Source organism: Chiroxiphia lanceolata, chromosome 5, assembly GCF_009829145.1.
Source record: "Chiroxiphia lanceolata isolate bChiLan1 chromosome 5, bChiLan1.pri, whole genome shotgun sequence".
Lineage (NCBI taxonomy): Eukaryota > Metazoa > Chordata > Aves > Passeriformes > Pipridae > Chiroxiphia > Chiroxiphia lanceolata.
The window spans coordinates 10,451,449-10,468,589 of record NC_045641.1 but is presented as its reverse complement, the minus strand read 5'-3'; the positions used below and the strand labels follow the sequence as shown (position 1 = coordinate 10,468,589).

The window sequence follows — 17,141 nt, the reverse complement described above, 5'->3', positions numbered from 1 at the left end:
AAGAGTTCCCTTGTCATTAAAGATCTTTATTTTAAAAGTGAGATAAATGTGACTGAGACAGCATATGTGTCCCCAGCTATGCTGCTTTCTGGGAAAAAAAAAAGAAGACTCTAAAATATCCTTTTTTGCTATGCTTACAATATGGATCTGAAATAGTTCAGTATCTCACACTAGTGGTTTGAGGAAAATTCAAGAGCAAGAAATCTGTTTCTTAACTAGATCAACAGAGCTGCTTAAAAACAAGATTCTTTTTATTTTTATGGATAAACTAAACTGTGATAGTGCACCTACAGTTTGTCCTTGCCTTGCTTTTGTTTTCTTCTTTTCTCTTATTTTAACTGCTTTCAAGGATAGAGCACAATGTATGCTGAATTGACTGGATTGAGGGGAGGACAAGAAAGACAAACAGAAATCAGAAGAGTAAAAACAGCTTCTTTCAATATTTGAAATGAAAAATGCAGACCTTTTCTCTTTACATCATTTTGAAAGGATAGACTTTAAGTGTAGGTAAAATTTTTTTGAAAGATTTTAAGAACATAATTGACTCCCTTGGAGGGGGCAACAATTATTCCAATAAGGATAGAAAAATAAGACAGAAAAAAACCTCACAGGTGTTTTTTCCTTAACTTTTTTCATTAGAACAAAATAACAAATCATGGACATCATACTATTGCCTTTAGCCTACCCCAAAGTCTACATTTCTGTCAGTCATCTTGTACCTTCTGAGATATTTTATCACTACTTGGTAATACTGAAAAGATACACAGATTTCTTACGCTTCCCCCATACTTTGGCTGTGCCATATTCCTGAGCACTGCACCCCTCAACAAAAATCTCTTTGATCTCCATTTAATTCATCATACAAGCTTTCTTGTGTGATCTTGCTGGTTTCGCTTAAAAATATTGCACAATCCAATCCAATCTCCCCCGTCTTCTCTCTTTCAAACATCTTCTTCATTATCGTTTCCATCACCAAACAGATTTTTCCTCCAACTGCTCTCTCTACTCTGTTGACTCCAAATGTTTCCAACCTGCTAACCTTCATCCTTCTGCCCTTGTGAAACCTTCTGTTCTCTTCTGGCTGATTCTCAAATATGAGCATATCCAAGTGCTTCTAACTCCATCTTCACAAAAATATCCTTGACCTTTCCTTCCTTTCAGATTACATTCTCCTTTCCACTCCTCCCTCCTAAAGTGGGAATGCAGAATGCACTGTTTACAAACAGTTCTTTCAGTTTTTGCCTTTCAGTTGCCTTTTGGTTTCTTTCCAGTTTGGCTTCAATCACTTCTGCACATAAAAGTTTCTAACAATCTTTTCTTGGACCCAAATCTGGAGATTTTTTATGCTTCCAAAGTCAACATATTTGAGAAAATTCTTGGACTTTCTTCTACTGATACTGACGACCATAACCATTTTTTCTTGTTGCTCTTTGTACTGAGATAGTCGGTAGATTTTCTCATCAGGTACTGAAATTCTGTGATCTATACTGGAATCACTTCCTGTGTAAATGCAGAAACTCCAAGCAGATAACAAAGAACGAGACAGGGACAACTTTGTCGCTAAGAAAGGGACATACCTGCAAAAGTCACCTGCATAGACAATAAAATAGTAACTACATTATCTTTTTCTCCTCCATAGTAAATGTAGTGGGAAAACCTGCAAAGATGACTGAAAGAAAACAATGGGAATATGGACTGCAAAGGGTGATGAAACTCAGGAATAGAAGAGCTTAGCAGCAGCAAGTTGATAAAACTGATTGAGATGGCAGAAAAAGACGCACAGAGATTTATGAAGTTAAAATGACAACGTAAATGAATCTAAGGAGTTCTTTGATGGAGGGTTTTAGGAATAATGTTATAAAAAAGAAACAGGTCTAGATAAGAATCTTGTAGCTCAGTTGGAAAGAACAAGATCTGTGCAAGCATGAGAGCAAGGGAACAGAGGAAACATCTGTTCTGAAAAGTGACATATATTAGTTCCAACAAAAACGTGCCAGAGATAAAAACAGCAAAGATTAATTATTAACTGATATAATACTCAAAATTTACTTGCAAGTGATACAGAAACTTATAACAAAGGAATCAAAAATTGTCTTTTTTTTCTTTTTCCCAGAAAATAGAGAGTGGCTGATCCTTTATAAGTCTGTAGTGCCTGAAATCTTCTTTACCACTTTCTGGCAGAAAAGAAACTTAATCGTCTTCCTGCTTGTGTACCTCACAGTGCACAGACTCAGATGTTGCTGCTCCCAGTGCTCTTGTCACAACTATATTAAAAAATAATTCCTTTTTATTGGATAATAATGCTTAAATAAATTGAGTTTGCATCCGGAAAATAAAATATCAGTGCTGTGGCCCAGACGATGGAGAACTGCTACATGGGTATGGAGTATGAGAATCAAACCATGAAAACATCAACAAACAAAGGAAAATCCAAGTCTAATATTTTAAATATTTAAAATGTTATTTTGTGTTACTTCTCTTCTTATTTTAGAATGCTCCCTCAGCTAGCAGTAAACTAGTTGGTTTTCATTTAAGTAGGCAACAAATTTCACCTTGTAGTAATCATGTGCTGGTATGAAATTAAAGACTATGATCCTAGGAATAAAAGGAAAACATTAGTAATAACTTGTCCTTTAAAAGGGAACACATGTCAAATGGGTGTTTACAGTAGCATCAAAGAACTGTGCACACTACAGCAGGACTCCTCTGGGGCCAAAGGGAAAACCACAAGGATGTTCCAAGATCCCGGAAAAGAAAATCCCACTTGCTCTGCAGCATAACAGTAGTAAGACAAGATCTGATCACCTACACCACTTCCTTCCTAAAAATATGGAAGAGAAAATGGAGCATTCAGAGAATGAGTCATCAGATTTGTAGTTCTTTTCCATATTCAGTATGAAGTAATTGCATGACAGACTGTGATTCTGATATCTGTGAGCATGAATTTTCCAATTGTGTTCTCAAAGTCCCTCATGGCTCCTCTATGTCACTGTATTGACTGATTAAGCCAGGGAGAATTTGCCCCTTAAGGAATCCATCAGACACTGTCCCAATAGAAAAAAAAAATCTACAATAACTGAGAACATTTTAACAATTCAGAGAGATTATAGATTAATATTAATGGAAAATAGAACAGACAAATACATTAACTTACCTTTTTTGTTCAGAACACCAAAGATACCACCCTGAGCAGCCACAACTAGCTTGAGGTAATTTTTCTAGACTGATGTTGGAATATAGAATTGTTTTTTGCTCAGCATTATTCAGAATTTATTTTATACTGTGAAACCTAATTTTATAATACTCCTCACTGCTAACCATCAGAACTCAAGGATGTCTCGCTCTATTGAATACAACCTGATTCCCTTGGCAATAACAGCAGTGGAAGCTCTGCCAATAAGAAAAGGAGTGGTTTGCACCATGTGAAAAATATTACTGCCTGGAAAATATTTTCTATCAGAAAAAAGTAAACTCTGTTCATTGTTTACATATATAAATAGTCAGAGTACAGAACAATACTAACTAGATCTTGCAACACTGGGATTAAAGGCTTACAGAAGAATTAAATCACAGTGGAGAACCTTTTCTGCCAAGGAGGAGTTTTTGTTGTCGTATTTGTTCTAGCTTTCATTTGTAGCAATTGTTAAAACTTTTTTATGTCTCAAATTCAGGCTTACGTTTAGGCCGGTATTGACTAGTATAGAAGTCATCCAGTCTCTCCAAGATTCTCCTACTTTCATGGTCTTTCATTTATTGCTAATGGTCCAGACTAAGTGAGGTCAAGGGGATCATTTAAATCTAACACGTCAGAAAAATAATAGTGATTTGTTCCAAAAAATGGTAGAGGATATGTACAAGGTAGACAAGCAATCAGCTGCATGATGTGTTTCTAAGAGATGACAGATGCTGAAGGATAGCTATCCACAGCCCAGAAGGTTTGATTCCATTGTATCAGTTTTGTAGTACTTGCCAGTCAACTTCAGCAGTGCATGTATCTGTGCTCCATGTGTGAGGTTCTCATTGATTGCAGCAGGAGTAATGTGCAAAGAATGAAAGCAGAATATGGTCTGAAGTGGTGCTGAAATACTGCAGCTGTGATGTGTGACAATAACCATTTTATAAGAGACATAAAAATCTCAGAAATGTTCACCGACCTCTACAGTGCAGCCCAAGTCATCCACATCTTAACATGAGTACATTATTTAAGCTATGTTATGGAAAAGATCAGAGACTGGACAAGCTAAGAAGACAGATAACTCATATAAAGCTTCAGAAAAGACTGACATTCTCTGGACAGGTAGAACATCACTGAAATCAAAAATCACAATCTTTACATTGTTCCAGGTACAAGCTACCACTGATGACAATTACAGAAACACCTTTGATCAAAGGTTGTTATATATGTTTCATTAGGGAAAGAAAGAAATAAAAGAGATACATAACTTACTTGCAAGTGAACGAGAGGCCCTTGTTCCTGCTGCATCTCTTGGCACATTGTTCAGTGGTATTTAACAGCTTAGTTTTTACTTCCAGTGTTTTGTTTACTTTAATGAGCATCAACTCTCCTGTCTTTTTGAAGTCATGAAGAGGATTTCTCCTTTTTCCTTTACCCTCTAAAAAAGAAGCAAAGAAAAAAAATTAACAAAAGATACAAACAAAAAAAGCACTATAAAGAGGGTGCTGACATTTAAGTTGGCATTGGATATGGACAACATTTAAAAGGAATTATAGGATCTTTGTTCAGTACCTAAAGCATGGAGAATTTCACAAAAATAAGGTAAAAGGAATTACTGAAGAAGAATTGATTACTTTAGATGGTGATCTCCATCCTTAAAACCAGAAATTGTAGGAATTTTAACAAAACTAATTTTAAGTAAAGATTTGCATAACACTGTAAAAGGGTAAGAGGAAAGTTTTTCACTTTTTTCAAATTTTTTTCAGACCTCCCAAAATATGTCTGATAATAATCAGAAATCTTGTAAATATTTCCATGAAAAACTCAAGTGAAAAACATTATCACTAGCTGAATGTGATAAACTGTTATTAGAAGAGTAATCTTATCACAAATAGTGAAAAGAAGTGGATTTTGGAAGTGACACAAAATAATCATTTGTCCTCTCTCTGCTCCAGTGAAGTCTCAGTGTGAGTGTTGTGTCCAGTTTAAGTGCGACTGAACTTCAGTTGTTAGCTTACAGAAAAGAATAGGAGGTCAAACAGAGGCCGTAGCATGGAAAGTCTGCAGTGTTGCAAACATTCCTGCAAAAGTGAATGCACTGATCTGGTTTCCATGTTGAAAGGCCCAGAGGAAGAGGTATAAAATGGAGCGAGGAAGATTGGCTGGAGATGCTTGGCTAAAGTGCAAGAGGAATGATCTTTGATATTTGCAAGAAAACCCCAGAATTTTCCCAATATTTATTTATGCTTTTACTTTACATTCCATAAAATTCAACCTGCCAGTGTAGGCTGCTCCATCATCTGTGAAGGCAGATAAGTACATCTGGAGAGTAATTGTCCCTATTCTGTCGGATGAGTAATGTAGGGAGGATAAATTGCCTTGGATCTGATTTTCCTATTTCACTCAATGATCCCAGATGATCTTTTTGGACTAGATGGCTAATTCAGGTAAGGTTAGGTGAACAAATTCCTCCTTAGTTTACAAAGGAGATAATAGTATTTTCCATAACTTATTTCCATGTAACTGTATTCACAGATGTCCTTTCATTTTTCTCTACAGAATCTGCAACAATAATGGAACACAAATACTCAGGTGCAATTCATTACGTTTTGCCAGAGTTTTCCAAATATATAAAACCTCAGCCTAGTGTTCTGTTATCCTGAATACTGAGTTCCTCATGCAAGTGCAGAGTGCACTTAGGCCAGTGCATTTTTTGTTTGGTGCACTTTGCAGAAGCTCAGAATAACTGTAAAGTGCAATAACTGAGGCTCTGGAGGAGTTACTGACAGCTCCACATACTGTAAAGCCAAAGAGGGTTTGAGGGTGTTCCCTTTGCAAAACTTCCATCCTCATCATTGAGTTCACATTTTCACTTGATGCAGCTAAATCACACCTCTCAGTGGTGAGTTATGCCTAAGACACCTAGAAATACACTAAAGACATTGAAATGAGATCTCATCAAGCTTCAGCTTTTTTTAAAAAAAAAAAAAAAAATGATTAGAACATCTATGCTACACTGCCCTTATAAAATAATCTTCACTCCATCCTAGTCTCTTTCTTTTTGAACTGATGAAGGCAAGCTATGCTATTCCCCAGCATCTAATGCTCATATTTTTAATTCCAATCACAAAAAAATTGAGAAAAAAAGAATTTTTCTTCAAATCCATGTTGTTATTATTATATGAAGAAGCTTTTGATGAAAAGATCAAATGCTAATAATTTTGGCATTGTGTTAGGGACTCATATCAGCTCTCTTAAGCATTTTCAGCCTTCTATTTGTGCAGTACACATGCACCAAAAATGAATCACCATGCTTAGGGAAATTCTCACCATAAGGATCAGCCTCCTGTTACTAGAAACTGTTGGGTCCACACTGAAGCTGCTTTATTTTTTACTGTACCTATGATAGAGCCAAAGTGCTGCAAAAAAGATTACATTTGCCCTTTAAGTCAGTCACAGAAAAACAAATCTTCTATAAAGCTTTTGTGGTATATTTCTCAATCTATTATCTTCCAAGACATACTTGTTAGTTCTATGTTCTCTCAGTCAAGATTTTTATGTCAAATGGTGGTAAGAATCTGTATAGAAATATCAAAGTATTTTCTTCCAGTTGCTGATGTTAACATTTCCCATCTACTGATAAGCATCATTATCTTAATTCCCAATGATAGCAGCTTCTTAAACTCACCAGCTAGCATGCAAGAAAATTATTTTAAAAATCAAGAAATTCCGTTCTGCCTGAAAAACACAGTTCATAGTTCTGCTTTTTTTTTCCATCTTTTCTTAGCAGTTGTCCAAAGAGGATTATGGGTTTGATCTTGCATTTAGCAATTCATAACAGCCTGATTTACTTTAGCTTTCAAACAACAACATTCTATGTCTTGCCTATAATCCAAAAGGCAAAGGGCCAAGTGCATCTGTGGTGTGACTGTTAGAAACATCAGAATAATGCAAAGCACGACTTTTACAACTCTCACAACAAAATATATAAAAATAATAGCCTTTTTGTGTCAAATTAGGTGCTTTTATTATTAAAATGTTAAATCAAATAGTGTCTTAGACATGCTCTACATTAAAGATTAGCATACAATATGTTATAACTAATGTTCCTGATTTGTGATTGTCATTCATTTCAGTTTCCTAAACTTTGATTAATTGAGACTTTCACCTATTTTGTGGGCCATGTCCTCTGATGTTTCTTGTAGTTGAATATCATATTACCGAGAAAGTCTGACATTCCACTTAAATTTGAAAATAATAGCAGCTGATTCAGACACAAAGGAATCCAGTCAAATATGAAACCAACATTTTTTTCTTCAACAGAAACAACCACTAACTCAAAATATTTCTTCAGTCAACTTATAAAAACCCTCAAAAAGGTGAGGGTGGTACCCTTTTCTATTTCTAAACATGAAGTTGAACAGAAAAGACAAGAGCTCAGTCAGTGCCCAAGGAGATGGAAACTGCCACATTTGCTCTAGTAGGATGCAGCATTGGACAAGTCCTCCACAATCTCATTTGGGATTTCCACAGTCTCCCTGCTGGAGCTCTCCCATTTTCATAAAAGGCTTCAAATATTTACTTAAGAAAAAAGGTTCCTCACAGGTAAAGACATTTGCCTGGGAGATGCCAGAACTCACCTTTGGGCTCCCTTTCTACATTTTCAAGTGAGGTTTCTGTACAGTCTTCTCAGATAAGAATCACTGACTGAGACTGCTCAAACTATAATGCACCTGGGGGGAAAAGATTTCCAACAATAGCTTTTCTTGGGGCAATTCCAGACCGTACCAAATCAATAATCAGAGATAAAGAAAACTGTCATTCTGCAACATTTTTGTAAGAAAACTCACCAGGAGTTTGCAGTGCCTGTATACTAGAAGCTACTTAACTACGAGGTTAAGTATATTTATACAAAACAGAACCAGTAACACAGAGAACTGAAAGTAACTGACACAATAATATGCAGTGTCTTAGAAATTAAGACCCTTTCTTGATTAGCAAGAGAAGTAGGTTTGAATCTGCAAAGGTGTTTGCATTTTGATCTCTTCTGCTCTCCAGATATTCTCTAATCATTGAGCTAATGGGAAAATGGCAGCAAAGTAGCTTCTTTTTTCTCTTCTTGCCTTGTGTCCCACCCCAAAAAGGGCTTTGAGCTCCCGCACCACCACATCACTCAGCCCTGAAATTGCCTGATTATGTTCTGTATCTCAAATTAAAACTCACACTTCACAAAATACGACAGATCTGATACTGAGCTATATGAGAGTCAAGAAATTCAGTATAAATCTAGTTTCAGGTCATTTAGAGTTCAAATACAAGTTTGAAGTTGAACAAATACAAGTCTGAAACTTGAACAAGTCAAGTTTCAGACCCTCAGGTCTCAGTCTGCCACAAAAAAGGATTTTTTGTTTTTCATTACCTACTTAGTAGTAAAAAACCTAATATAGCAAATACAATACCATTGTTGTGGTAATCAAAATAACATACAGGATGTCAACAGGCCCAAGGATCACCTTTGTGCATTATAATGTGATTAAAACACTACTTGTTTTTTCTGCACAACAAGTTTTACAAGGAGACTGTCTGACTTTATCTACTTAATTGGTAATCCCTTTCTCCTTCCTCCATCAGTCCAGCTTTTTCTAATGTAGATGTGTATTTTAGGCTTTGAAGGTATGATCTTACAGAGTACAACTGGAGTATACTGGCTGCATCCCCTAGAAAAATCTCTGCTTCTATGGACTTGTCACAGATTCTACAAAGCTTTTATTAAATAACAGATATGATGTATTTAGCATGTCAGCTTCCTGGTTTTCCAAGTTTCACTCCAGTATGTGCAAAAGTTAGTACTTTCTTAAAGAAACATATTGTGAAGTCTCCTGATAGTGTGAGAAAGTTTATTCCTTTAGTTTCTTTCAAATTTTGCATCCCACTTGATTATATAGAACAAACACAGACAGTAGATTTTCCAAATGAGAAGATAAATACACTTAAATTAAATTTTTATATTTAAATTGAGATTCTTAATGAAAACTTGATGGTTTGGGATTGAGTTTTATTTCCCTATTCCATTTGTTTAGACTTGCAGAACTTGAGCATTTACTAAGTAGTTTTTTGCTTTGTTGTGATAAATTTTCAGCTGTGTGGGATAATGAATTATTTTATTTCTTATGATCACATTTTTTGATACAAATAAGCTGGATATAGGTCTTCATACCATGGATAAAGACCTTTTATAACTTCCAGTTTTGAAAAGAGTATGGACACACACAACAGCACCATTGTTTTTCATGTTTGTCAGAGACAAACTAAATCTATGGGAAAATAAAACAAATCAAGAAAATTAAGATACTTGAACTTCTTAGGTTAGCAGATGCTATCAAAGAACTTCAGCAATCAGCTGCAGTCCTTCCAAATGGAGAATGAAATACAAAATAAGATGGCATGGGGAGAAAAATTCAAAAGAGGGAAATTGTCCATGCTCTGTGCAGGAAGAAGCTAAAGATTCAAAATATATTCCACTGAAGAAAAATGGTCATATGAATTGACACAATTATTTCAAAAATATAAAACAGACATAGCCTCTTTCTTTAGTATCAACTGGCATTTTAGATCTCTGTTTAATATTTTGTGTTATGTTTATAATGAAATAAAGTCACTTGACCTTGAGCAGTTAACAGATGGACTAATTAGAGATTGAATTATTTGTGTTATAATTGATAAACAGGTCAGAATGTTAAAATGAGATTAGCTATTAAATTAATTTTGCAAACAATCATCTCTTCAAGCCAAAGTAAACTGGATTTCCCCAATGGGTTAGAAAAAAAAATAAATTATGAGAGATGAATTTCATGTGATTTAAAACTTGGGAGGAGAAGGGTGGGAAATTAGAAATCTACCATTGTATGAAAGACCTTCAAGGAAAAAACAAGAAAATAAAAATTACCCAACCCTAAACACATGTGAAACGAATGTAGGAAAGCCCAGTCCAACACAATAAACATATCAAACATTTTATCAGAGAACACCATACTTGACAAAAATTGCATGGCAATTTATATTAATAAGTATGTATCTGAATGGGAAAAAAAAAACAAACAAGCAAATAAAATGTGAAAACAAAAAAAATCTGCAAAACCATGCATTATCACAGTGACATAAATAGCAAAGCTGAATGCATACCTGGGTACAAACAGGGTAAATTTATTATGGAAATTAAAATTAAAGTATGTTTATATGCACAAAACAGCACTTGGTAAAATTTACATGAGGAGAAAAATCAATGAGTAGGGTTTGAAATAAAGCAACCATTGCTGTTATGTATAGGTTGAACAGTATGTAAATACAGTGAGGTGTTTAATTTGTCTACAAAATACAATACAAGGGATGCTTTTAACTAAATTCAATAATGTATTTCCAAGGCAATGCTTTTCAAAGGATACAAAAGATCAAAGGTAAATTGAATACTGGTGCACACCTCAGTATGATAGCATAAATACTGGTTCCATTAAGAAAAAAAATTAAAAATCAACAAGCAAACCCAAACTTGACCAGATGGTGAAAGTAGTTCTTACTAAATACTTTCAGATACCACACACTTAAGTTTAACAGAATGACCACAGTAATAAAAGAAAACATGTTAAAGGTGAATGTTGATACTAAGATCATTAATAAAGTCAACGAAGTATTGCTATCTATGTGAACAGTTAGAACTCTTTGAACAAATACATTCAAGGTAGTTTTGCCTCATAAATGAAGCCCTAACAGGCTTACTCTGGAAAAAAGGCTTAATGCTCAACACTTTTAACTTGCTTTCATTTACTTTGACTTTTCCTTATGTCTGTTTCAGTATCAGAAATGTCCAGATTCCTGGCTGGAATGCAAAGTGAACACCTTTTCCAAATGACTTCTCATTTGGGATAAAAAAAAAAAAAAGGAAGAAAAGTAGACCAACATAATGAGAAACTAAAACAATCTGAATTGTGCTCAAGAAAAGAACTTTGTAGATTGGATAGACTTAGATGCCAGATTAAGTTTAATGCGGTTATTTATGTAAGACAATAATTTGGCATGAAAGAAGTTTAGCAACCATACCCACAAAATCTGCAGTCATCTGTGTAGATGGAAAGTCACCAAAATAAAACCAGCTGCCCAAGGAGCCATTTCTAGCTTGTCACAACTAAAGTTTATCAGAAAGGTACCTGGAGAATGATGTGAATATTTTAACTCCTGAAATTTTCTTGGCAAAAGAGCCTCATGGGGAAAAAAAATCTACAGTTTTCTTAGAAAGATTTTGAAATATATATGACTATCCATATAATATCTATATATATTGAGATAATGATTTCCTTATTTTTACATTGGCTCTCGGCGTAGTTGTTAGGCAGCTTCAGGAAATTCATGAAAAAGATATTTCTTTTTGGCTTTGCATTGCATATTACCACTCACACACACACACACGCACACACCCTTGTTAGCAATTGCAAAGATTGCCATGTTACTGGGAACTCAACTTCATGTTTTTGCTAAGTTCTGCCTTTGAAACCCACTCCTATAGTCAACACAAAAGCTCAAGGAGCTAAGGATAATGCTAACAACTGATAGTATATTCTAAAATTGGATGGTAGCTGCAAAAGGACAGCTCTTTCTCTTCCAAGAAAAGGTTATCTGCTCTGCAGGATGCTGGGACCTACTGGCAGAAACAAATGTGCTGCAGTTTGTACTCCGACTTGCTGTATCTAACCTCTGGTTAAATTACTGAGAGGATTTTCCCTTCTAATATTTGTCTTCTTATGCACTGTGCACAAGAATTAAATCCCCACCATTTCCCATTTCATTCCTCAATCTTCACAAGATTTGGTGTCTCCTACAAGGCACCCAGAATTTTTTGCACTTCCTTTGTGATGGTATCCCAGCCACTGGATGTCCGGGCATGGAGCGAGGGGGAAGGAGAAAACAACAAGTAGGCAGGGCAGGGGTTTGGGCAAAACAAAGAATGACAGATGACTGAGAGCAGCAAAACAGCCCCTGTGCTGAGTGATGAGGACCTTGCTGCATGTTGTATATATAAAAATGGTGCTGCTGGCCAAGGCCGGTAGTCATAGGAAGAGCTGGAGCTGAGTAGGGACAGAGGGAGCAGCCAGTCCCCAGCTGGGCCAGCAGCAATGAGGACTTGCCAGGCACGGCTGGGCTCATCAGACAGAACATGGGTGGAGGCCCACAAGCCACTGAAAACTCCTACAGCTAGATTTTGCCAACACATTTGACTAATCTGGAGCATGCTCCCAACTCCGCTTCGCTGCAACGCTGCTTTATGTGTAGGTACTAACTGTGTTTGGGAACAGCTCTACATCCTCTGAGGGTACTGCCACAAAAACCTACAGAAAAAGATGGGGAAACAATGAGGATGTCCTCACACCTTCCCAGTTCTTTGTAGCTGCCATACTTCCCCACTGTAAGGTTCAAACATTGCTTGCATTATGCCAGTTCTCCTACTATTCATGCTTCCCAAGTAAGTATGGAGATCCATCCTTTCTCACCTTTATGATCAACCCATTCTCACCACTGTGCTGCCTTCCAGCCTCTGCCCTTCCACTTCAACTCAATGCTGATGGGGATAAAGTGAAATTCCAGCACTCATCCAGTACAAAAAATTGCAAAACATTCAGGGCAATGGTTTTTTCTCCACATCAAGCTTTTACCCAACAAGAGGCCCGGTTATCCTGTTTTCAAATCTCCTTGGAAAAGTTTGAAATGGTTAAGTGGCAAACTAATGTTCAGCATAAAGATCCAAAGGGGAGATATTTTGTTCTCTGAGGGAGACTGCACATTTCCCTTCCAACCCTGGCCTCAGCTGAAGTATTACAATAATGACAGATGAGCTCCTCCAATAAGAGGCTTTCCTTTCCTTGACTTCAGTGGTCGATTTTCCAGAGTTTTATGCAACCTTTTAATCTCATGTCTTTCAACTCTATTCTCCTGCTATGTTGCTTATGAAAATGGCATTAATAGAAACAGAAAATCTGTTAAGCAGGGTAAGTGCTGCATTACATGTGAGAGCAAAACAAGCAGCCCCTGGCACTGAGCACCAAAAGGATTCCATTAAACAGAAGGAATACACTCTTCCAACTGGCAGAGTGTCATTTCACTTTGTTGACAGTATATAGTATAATGATTATCTACAGCTGGGATGGGAAAGTATAAATCACATTAATTTTTTAAAACATACTTAGCTATGCAAACCACAGGAATATACAACATTCATACATAGATTATGGCTATGGGATTTGATTTTATTTTTTTTTAAGCAACAATTATATATCGGAACTAAATGAAACTCCCACATCTTCATTAGCAACTGCTTCAGATCATCCAAACTACAGAAAGTGCTGAGAAATAAGAATAAACACACTTGGCTGACAGTCCTTTCACAGAAAAAAATATATCTTTGATTTAAATAAAACTTTTTAATTCACTCCTCTGCAGTATGCCAGTCTACTTGTTGCTTTGATTAAAAAATAATTTTTAGTTTCACCAGATGAACATTATTAAAGAGATACTGTCTAAGACTACTGGATTATAAAAATATCTGAACAAGAAAGAAAACTCCCTGATAAAGTTATTAGCTACATATTAATTTCTTTGTGCAAGTGACAGAGACTTACACAATATGGATAATGACTAGGCAAGGACTCTATAGGAACCATGCACATTTATCTTTCTTCAATCACTGTCTTATCTTTTACATATTAAAAAGAAAATCAGAAACTGATAATGTAGACAGCTTGATGACATTTAAATTTCTTGCATTTTCTTCACCCTCTTTTTTCTTTACCCATTAATATAACTCAACTGTATCAGTCAGCAACTTCTGTTACACAGGACATTGTCTTTCCACAGAACTTAGGGCATGGGATTCCAAACCCAGAATACCCATTCATAGAAGAAACTATATTCATAATTATGTACATTTGAAATCAGGTTTGATAGAATAGCACTAGAAGAAGTATGGACATACATTAACAAAAGACTTTTCTTCCTATTTTTAAATTCTGTTTTCATCATTTAGCTTTGTCTTTCATAAATAAAAATCATCATAGGTGGGCAGATCTTAATCTTTGTTAAAAACATCCCAGTAAAAAGAAATCAGCATCCCATACAAAGATAATATGTTTGCTTAGAAAGCAATCACTATATTTTCAGAAAGAAATGGCACGACTTCCCTTTGCTTAGGTTGTTAATACCCAGACACTTTTGTTGAAGACCACATATTTTTAAAAACAAAGTAAGCACAATGGCAGCACATGATAAAAGTCATCTTTCTTGCCAATAAGGCAAACAATAGGATTGATTAATATTTAGGCAGGTGAGGGAGGAAAATTAAGAAAGGGGGAGTTGCCAAGAAACTGTCGCTATGAAAATTGGCCAGAAAACAAGTTCTACTCTGAAAAATGCTGCTGATTTGGAAATCTAATTTTTCTCTTCGTCAGGATGGACCATCCACTCCTAATCTGGAGAGACCATTGGAAATGCACAACCCACTGATACAAGCAGTACAGAAGCTGTCTCTCAATCTCTCCTGCTGGAATACTAGATAGATCAAATATTCATTGAGCTTGGTAAACTACAGACCAGTGCCAAGAGCCTACAGTCAGGGAGAACAAGGACTTTCTCTTGTTCAAGAAAATCATCCTGACTATCAAGAGAGCAAAGCATGACCAAGCTTCTTATGAGCTTGGCTATAAACCAGTTTTGTATCTTTGGCTCCTGGAATAAACTGTGGGTGTGGATGTGTCAGCAGTGTTTATTTTGTTTTTTTCCTTCTAACTAGCCCATCAGTTGTTGAGTTTCTATCACAGGTAAGGGTTTCTCAACAGCAGGTACCACAATCTATTGGGAATGTCTCCTACTGCATATTTCTCTCTCATATGATTTGAGAGAAACAAACCAAAGAAAGTTTCTCTTAAGCAGGAATTATTTTCGTGAAAATTTTTGTGTCAGTATTTTCCATGAAAAAAAAAAATCTCAGAAAATTCCTAACCAGCTCTAGTCATCACTTTTCAGAGAAGTTGCATGTCCAAAAAATGGAAATTGAAATGTACTTGGAAAAGGAGTTGAGAAATGTGGTATCATAGTGTCTGTATCTCTGTGTCACCTGCTAAGAATGCCTGTGAGAACAATATCCTCAATGAGCAGACTGAGCACAGAGACTATGGTGAGATTGCTCAGCATCCCACAGAGCCACACTCATACTTGTAGGGAGAAAACAACAGGTTTTACAGCATGTGATGCTGCCAATCTTTTTTTGACTTGCCTACTCACATCACAAAATATTCCACTTTGAAATCCTATTTCAAAATATTTACTTTTTTTTTACTAGAAAATGTAGTTATATCTTGGAGGCCATCAATGTTCCTTGCCATACACACTGCCTGATGCCCTCAGACCTTGCCCCAGGACCCAGCCGCCACATGTCCCTGTTCTTCCTCTGCCCAATCCTGGCAGATTCTTTCCCTGAAAGAATTCTTTCCCTCTTGTGCCTGTCCTTTGTTTCTGTCTGTGTAAAGGTCTGACCCTAACAATGTTGCCGGAAGGAAGGAAAGGTTTGCAGAAACCTTTACAAACTTTTTTTCCTTAAACGTCTTCCCAGAGGGCCAATAGAAGGACAGAGTTGGCTCTTCCGATATCCAGTCCAAGGGGGACAATTCAGGAAAGAAATTCAGCTAAAGAGCATCCAGCACTTGATTACTTATTGTTTGTTCCTTGCCCCCCTTCACCTCCCGGATTTCATCGGGAACATCTAATGAAATTACAAGTATTTCAGTCTGGAAATAGCATGTTCATGCTGCTGAACTTCAGCAAGGACATGCCCTTTCAGCAACGCACTGTCCTGCGTTTGGGGCATTCCTTGTCAACTACTGTTACTTAACACTCATTCTACCCCTGGAAGTTGAGGATACATGGTGGTGTCCTGAAAACGGCCGGGGAGAACCTTTTGGGCAACGATGAGATTCCCTTCTCCTCTCTCCCAGATTCCAGGTCTGCCCGTTGTGAGCGAGCCCCTCGCCCCGCTCACGCGGGAAGGCTGTGATGGGAGCACCGGCTCCTTCGCAGACCCCGAGACGGGACGGGACGGGACGGGACGAGAGGTGCCTCCCGCAGAGCTGCCGAGGACGCCCTTCGCGGCCGGAGCGTGGCTTGTTCCGACCCCCGCACGCTCCGCTCTACTCCTCTCTCCCCCGCATCGTCCCGCACTGCTGCGCTCCGCGGGACCGGGATGAGCGGGGCGGGCACGGCGCACCCGTCCCCGCCCGGCCGCGCAGGTGGAGCCGCCGGGAGCTACCGGCCGCTGGAGGCGGCGGGGTCTCCTCGCCCGCTCTCCCGCCCCACCTGCGGGGTGCACCCCGAGCACCCTCCCTGCCCCGGCGGAGCGGGGGAGAGGGGACGTGATGCGGTTGCGAGGCGCAGGGGGGTTCGCTATCGAAGTGATAGAAGCACTGACCTGCCGCGGGGATGGCGGTGGGCAGCAGCAGCAGCAGCTGGTGGAGCAGCAAGGCTGGCAGGAGGTGGGTGGCCCGCATGGTGCTGGCGGCCCCACCTGCGGCTGGCGGGGAGGAGAAAGGGAGATGGCTCCTCGGAGGGACCCCGTGCACCGCCGGTCACTAGAGGAGGCAGAGTGAGCCGAGCTTTTTATTGCGATGATCTAAGTTTGTTGTGTGATTAACTGGAAAGATCTGGGTCCCAACTCCCTCTTACGGTAAGAAACTGTTTAACAACATCCCCTCTCTGCCTCTTCTCCTCCTCCCCTCCTCAGGAGCTGCCTCCCCTCCCTCCCGCCCCTCAACCAGCCCAGGGAGAGGGCTTCCACCGGCTCATCCGTCCCTTCATCTTTCCCTCCCTCTTCCTCCCCACCCCCCTCCCTTCATCCCTCAAAGGCTCGGGAGGGGCAACCAGGTCGGGCCCCTCA

At 38.1% G+C, this 17,141-nt stretch overlaps 1 protein-coding gene across 2 annotated transcripts in view; it reads right to left on the bottom strand.

The window, feature by feature from the left end:
• Positions 1 to 16,925, bottom strand: part of HGF (hepatocyte growth factor) — a 58,588-nt gene extending 41,663 nt beyond the window's left edge. For both annotated transcript variants that reach the window (XM_032689426.1, XM_032689427.1), the window contains exons 1-2: positions 16,677 to 16,925; positions 4,448 to 4,613 (exon numbers count right to left, since the gene is read on the bottom strand). In XM_032689426.1, coding sequence (XP_032545317.1) covers positions 4,448 to 4,613; positions 16,677 to 16,755 — 245 coding nt within the window. In that variant the 5' untranslated portion in view covers positions 16,756 to 16,925. The remainder of the gene's footprint in view (positions 1 to 4,447; positions 4,614 to 16,676) is intronic.
• Between the last annotated feature and the right edge of the window lie 216 nt (positions 16,926 to 17,141).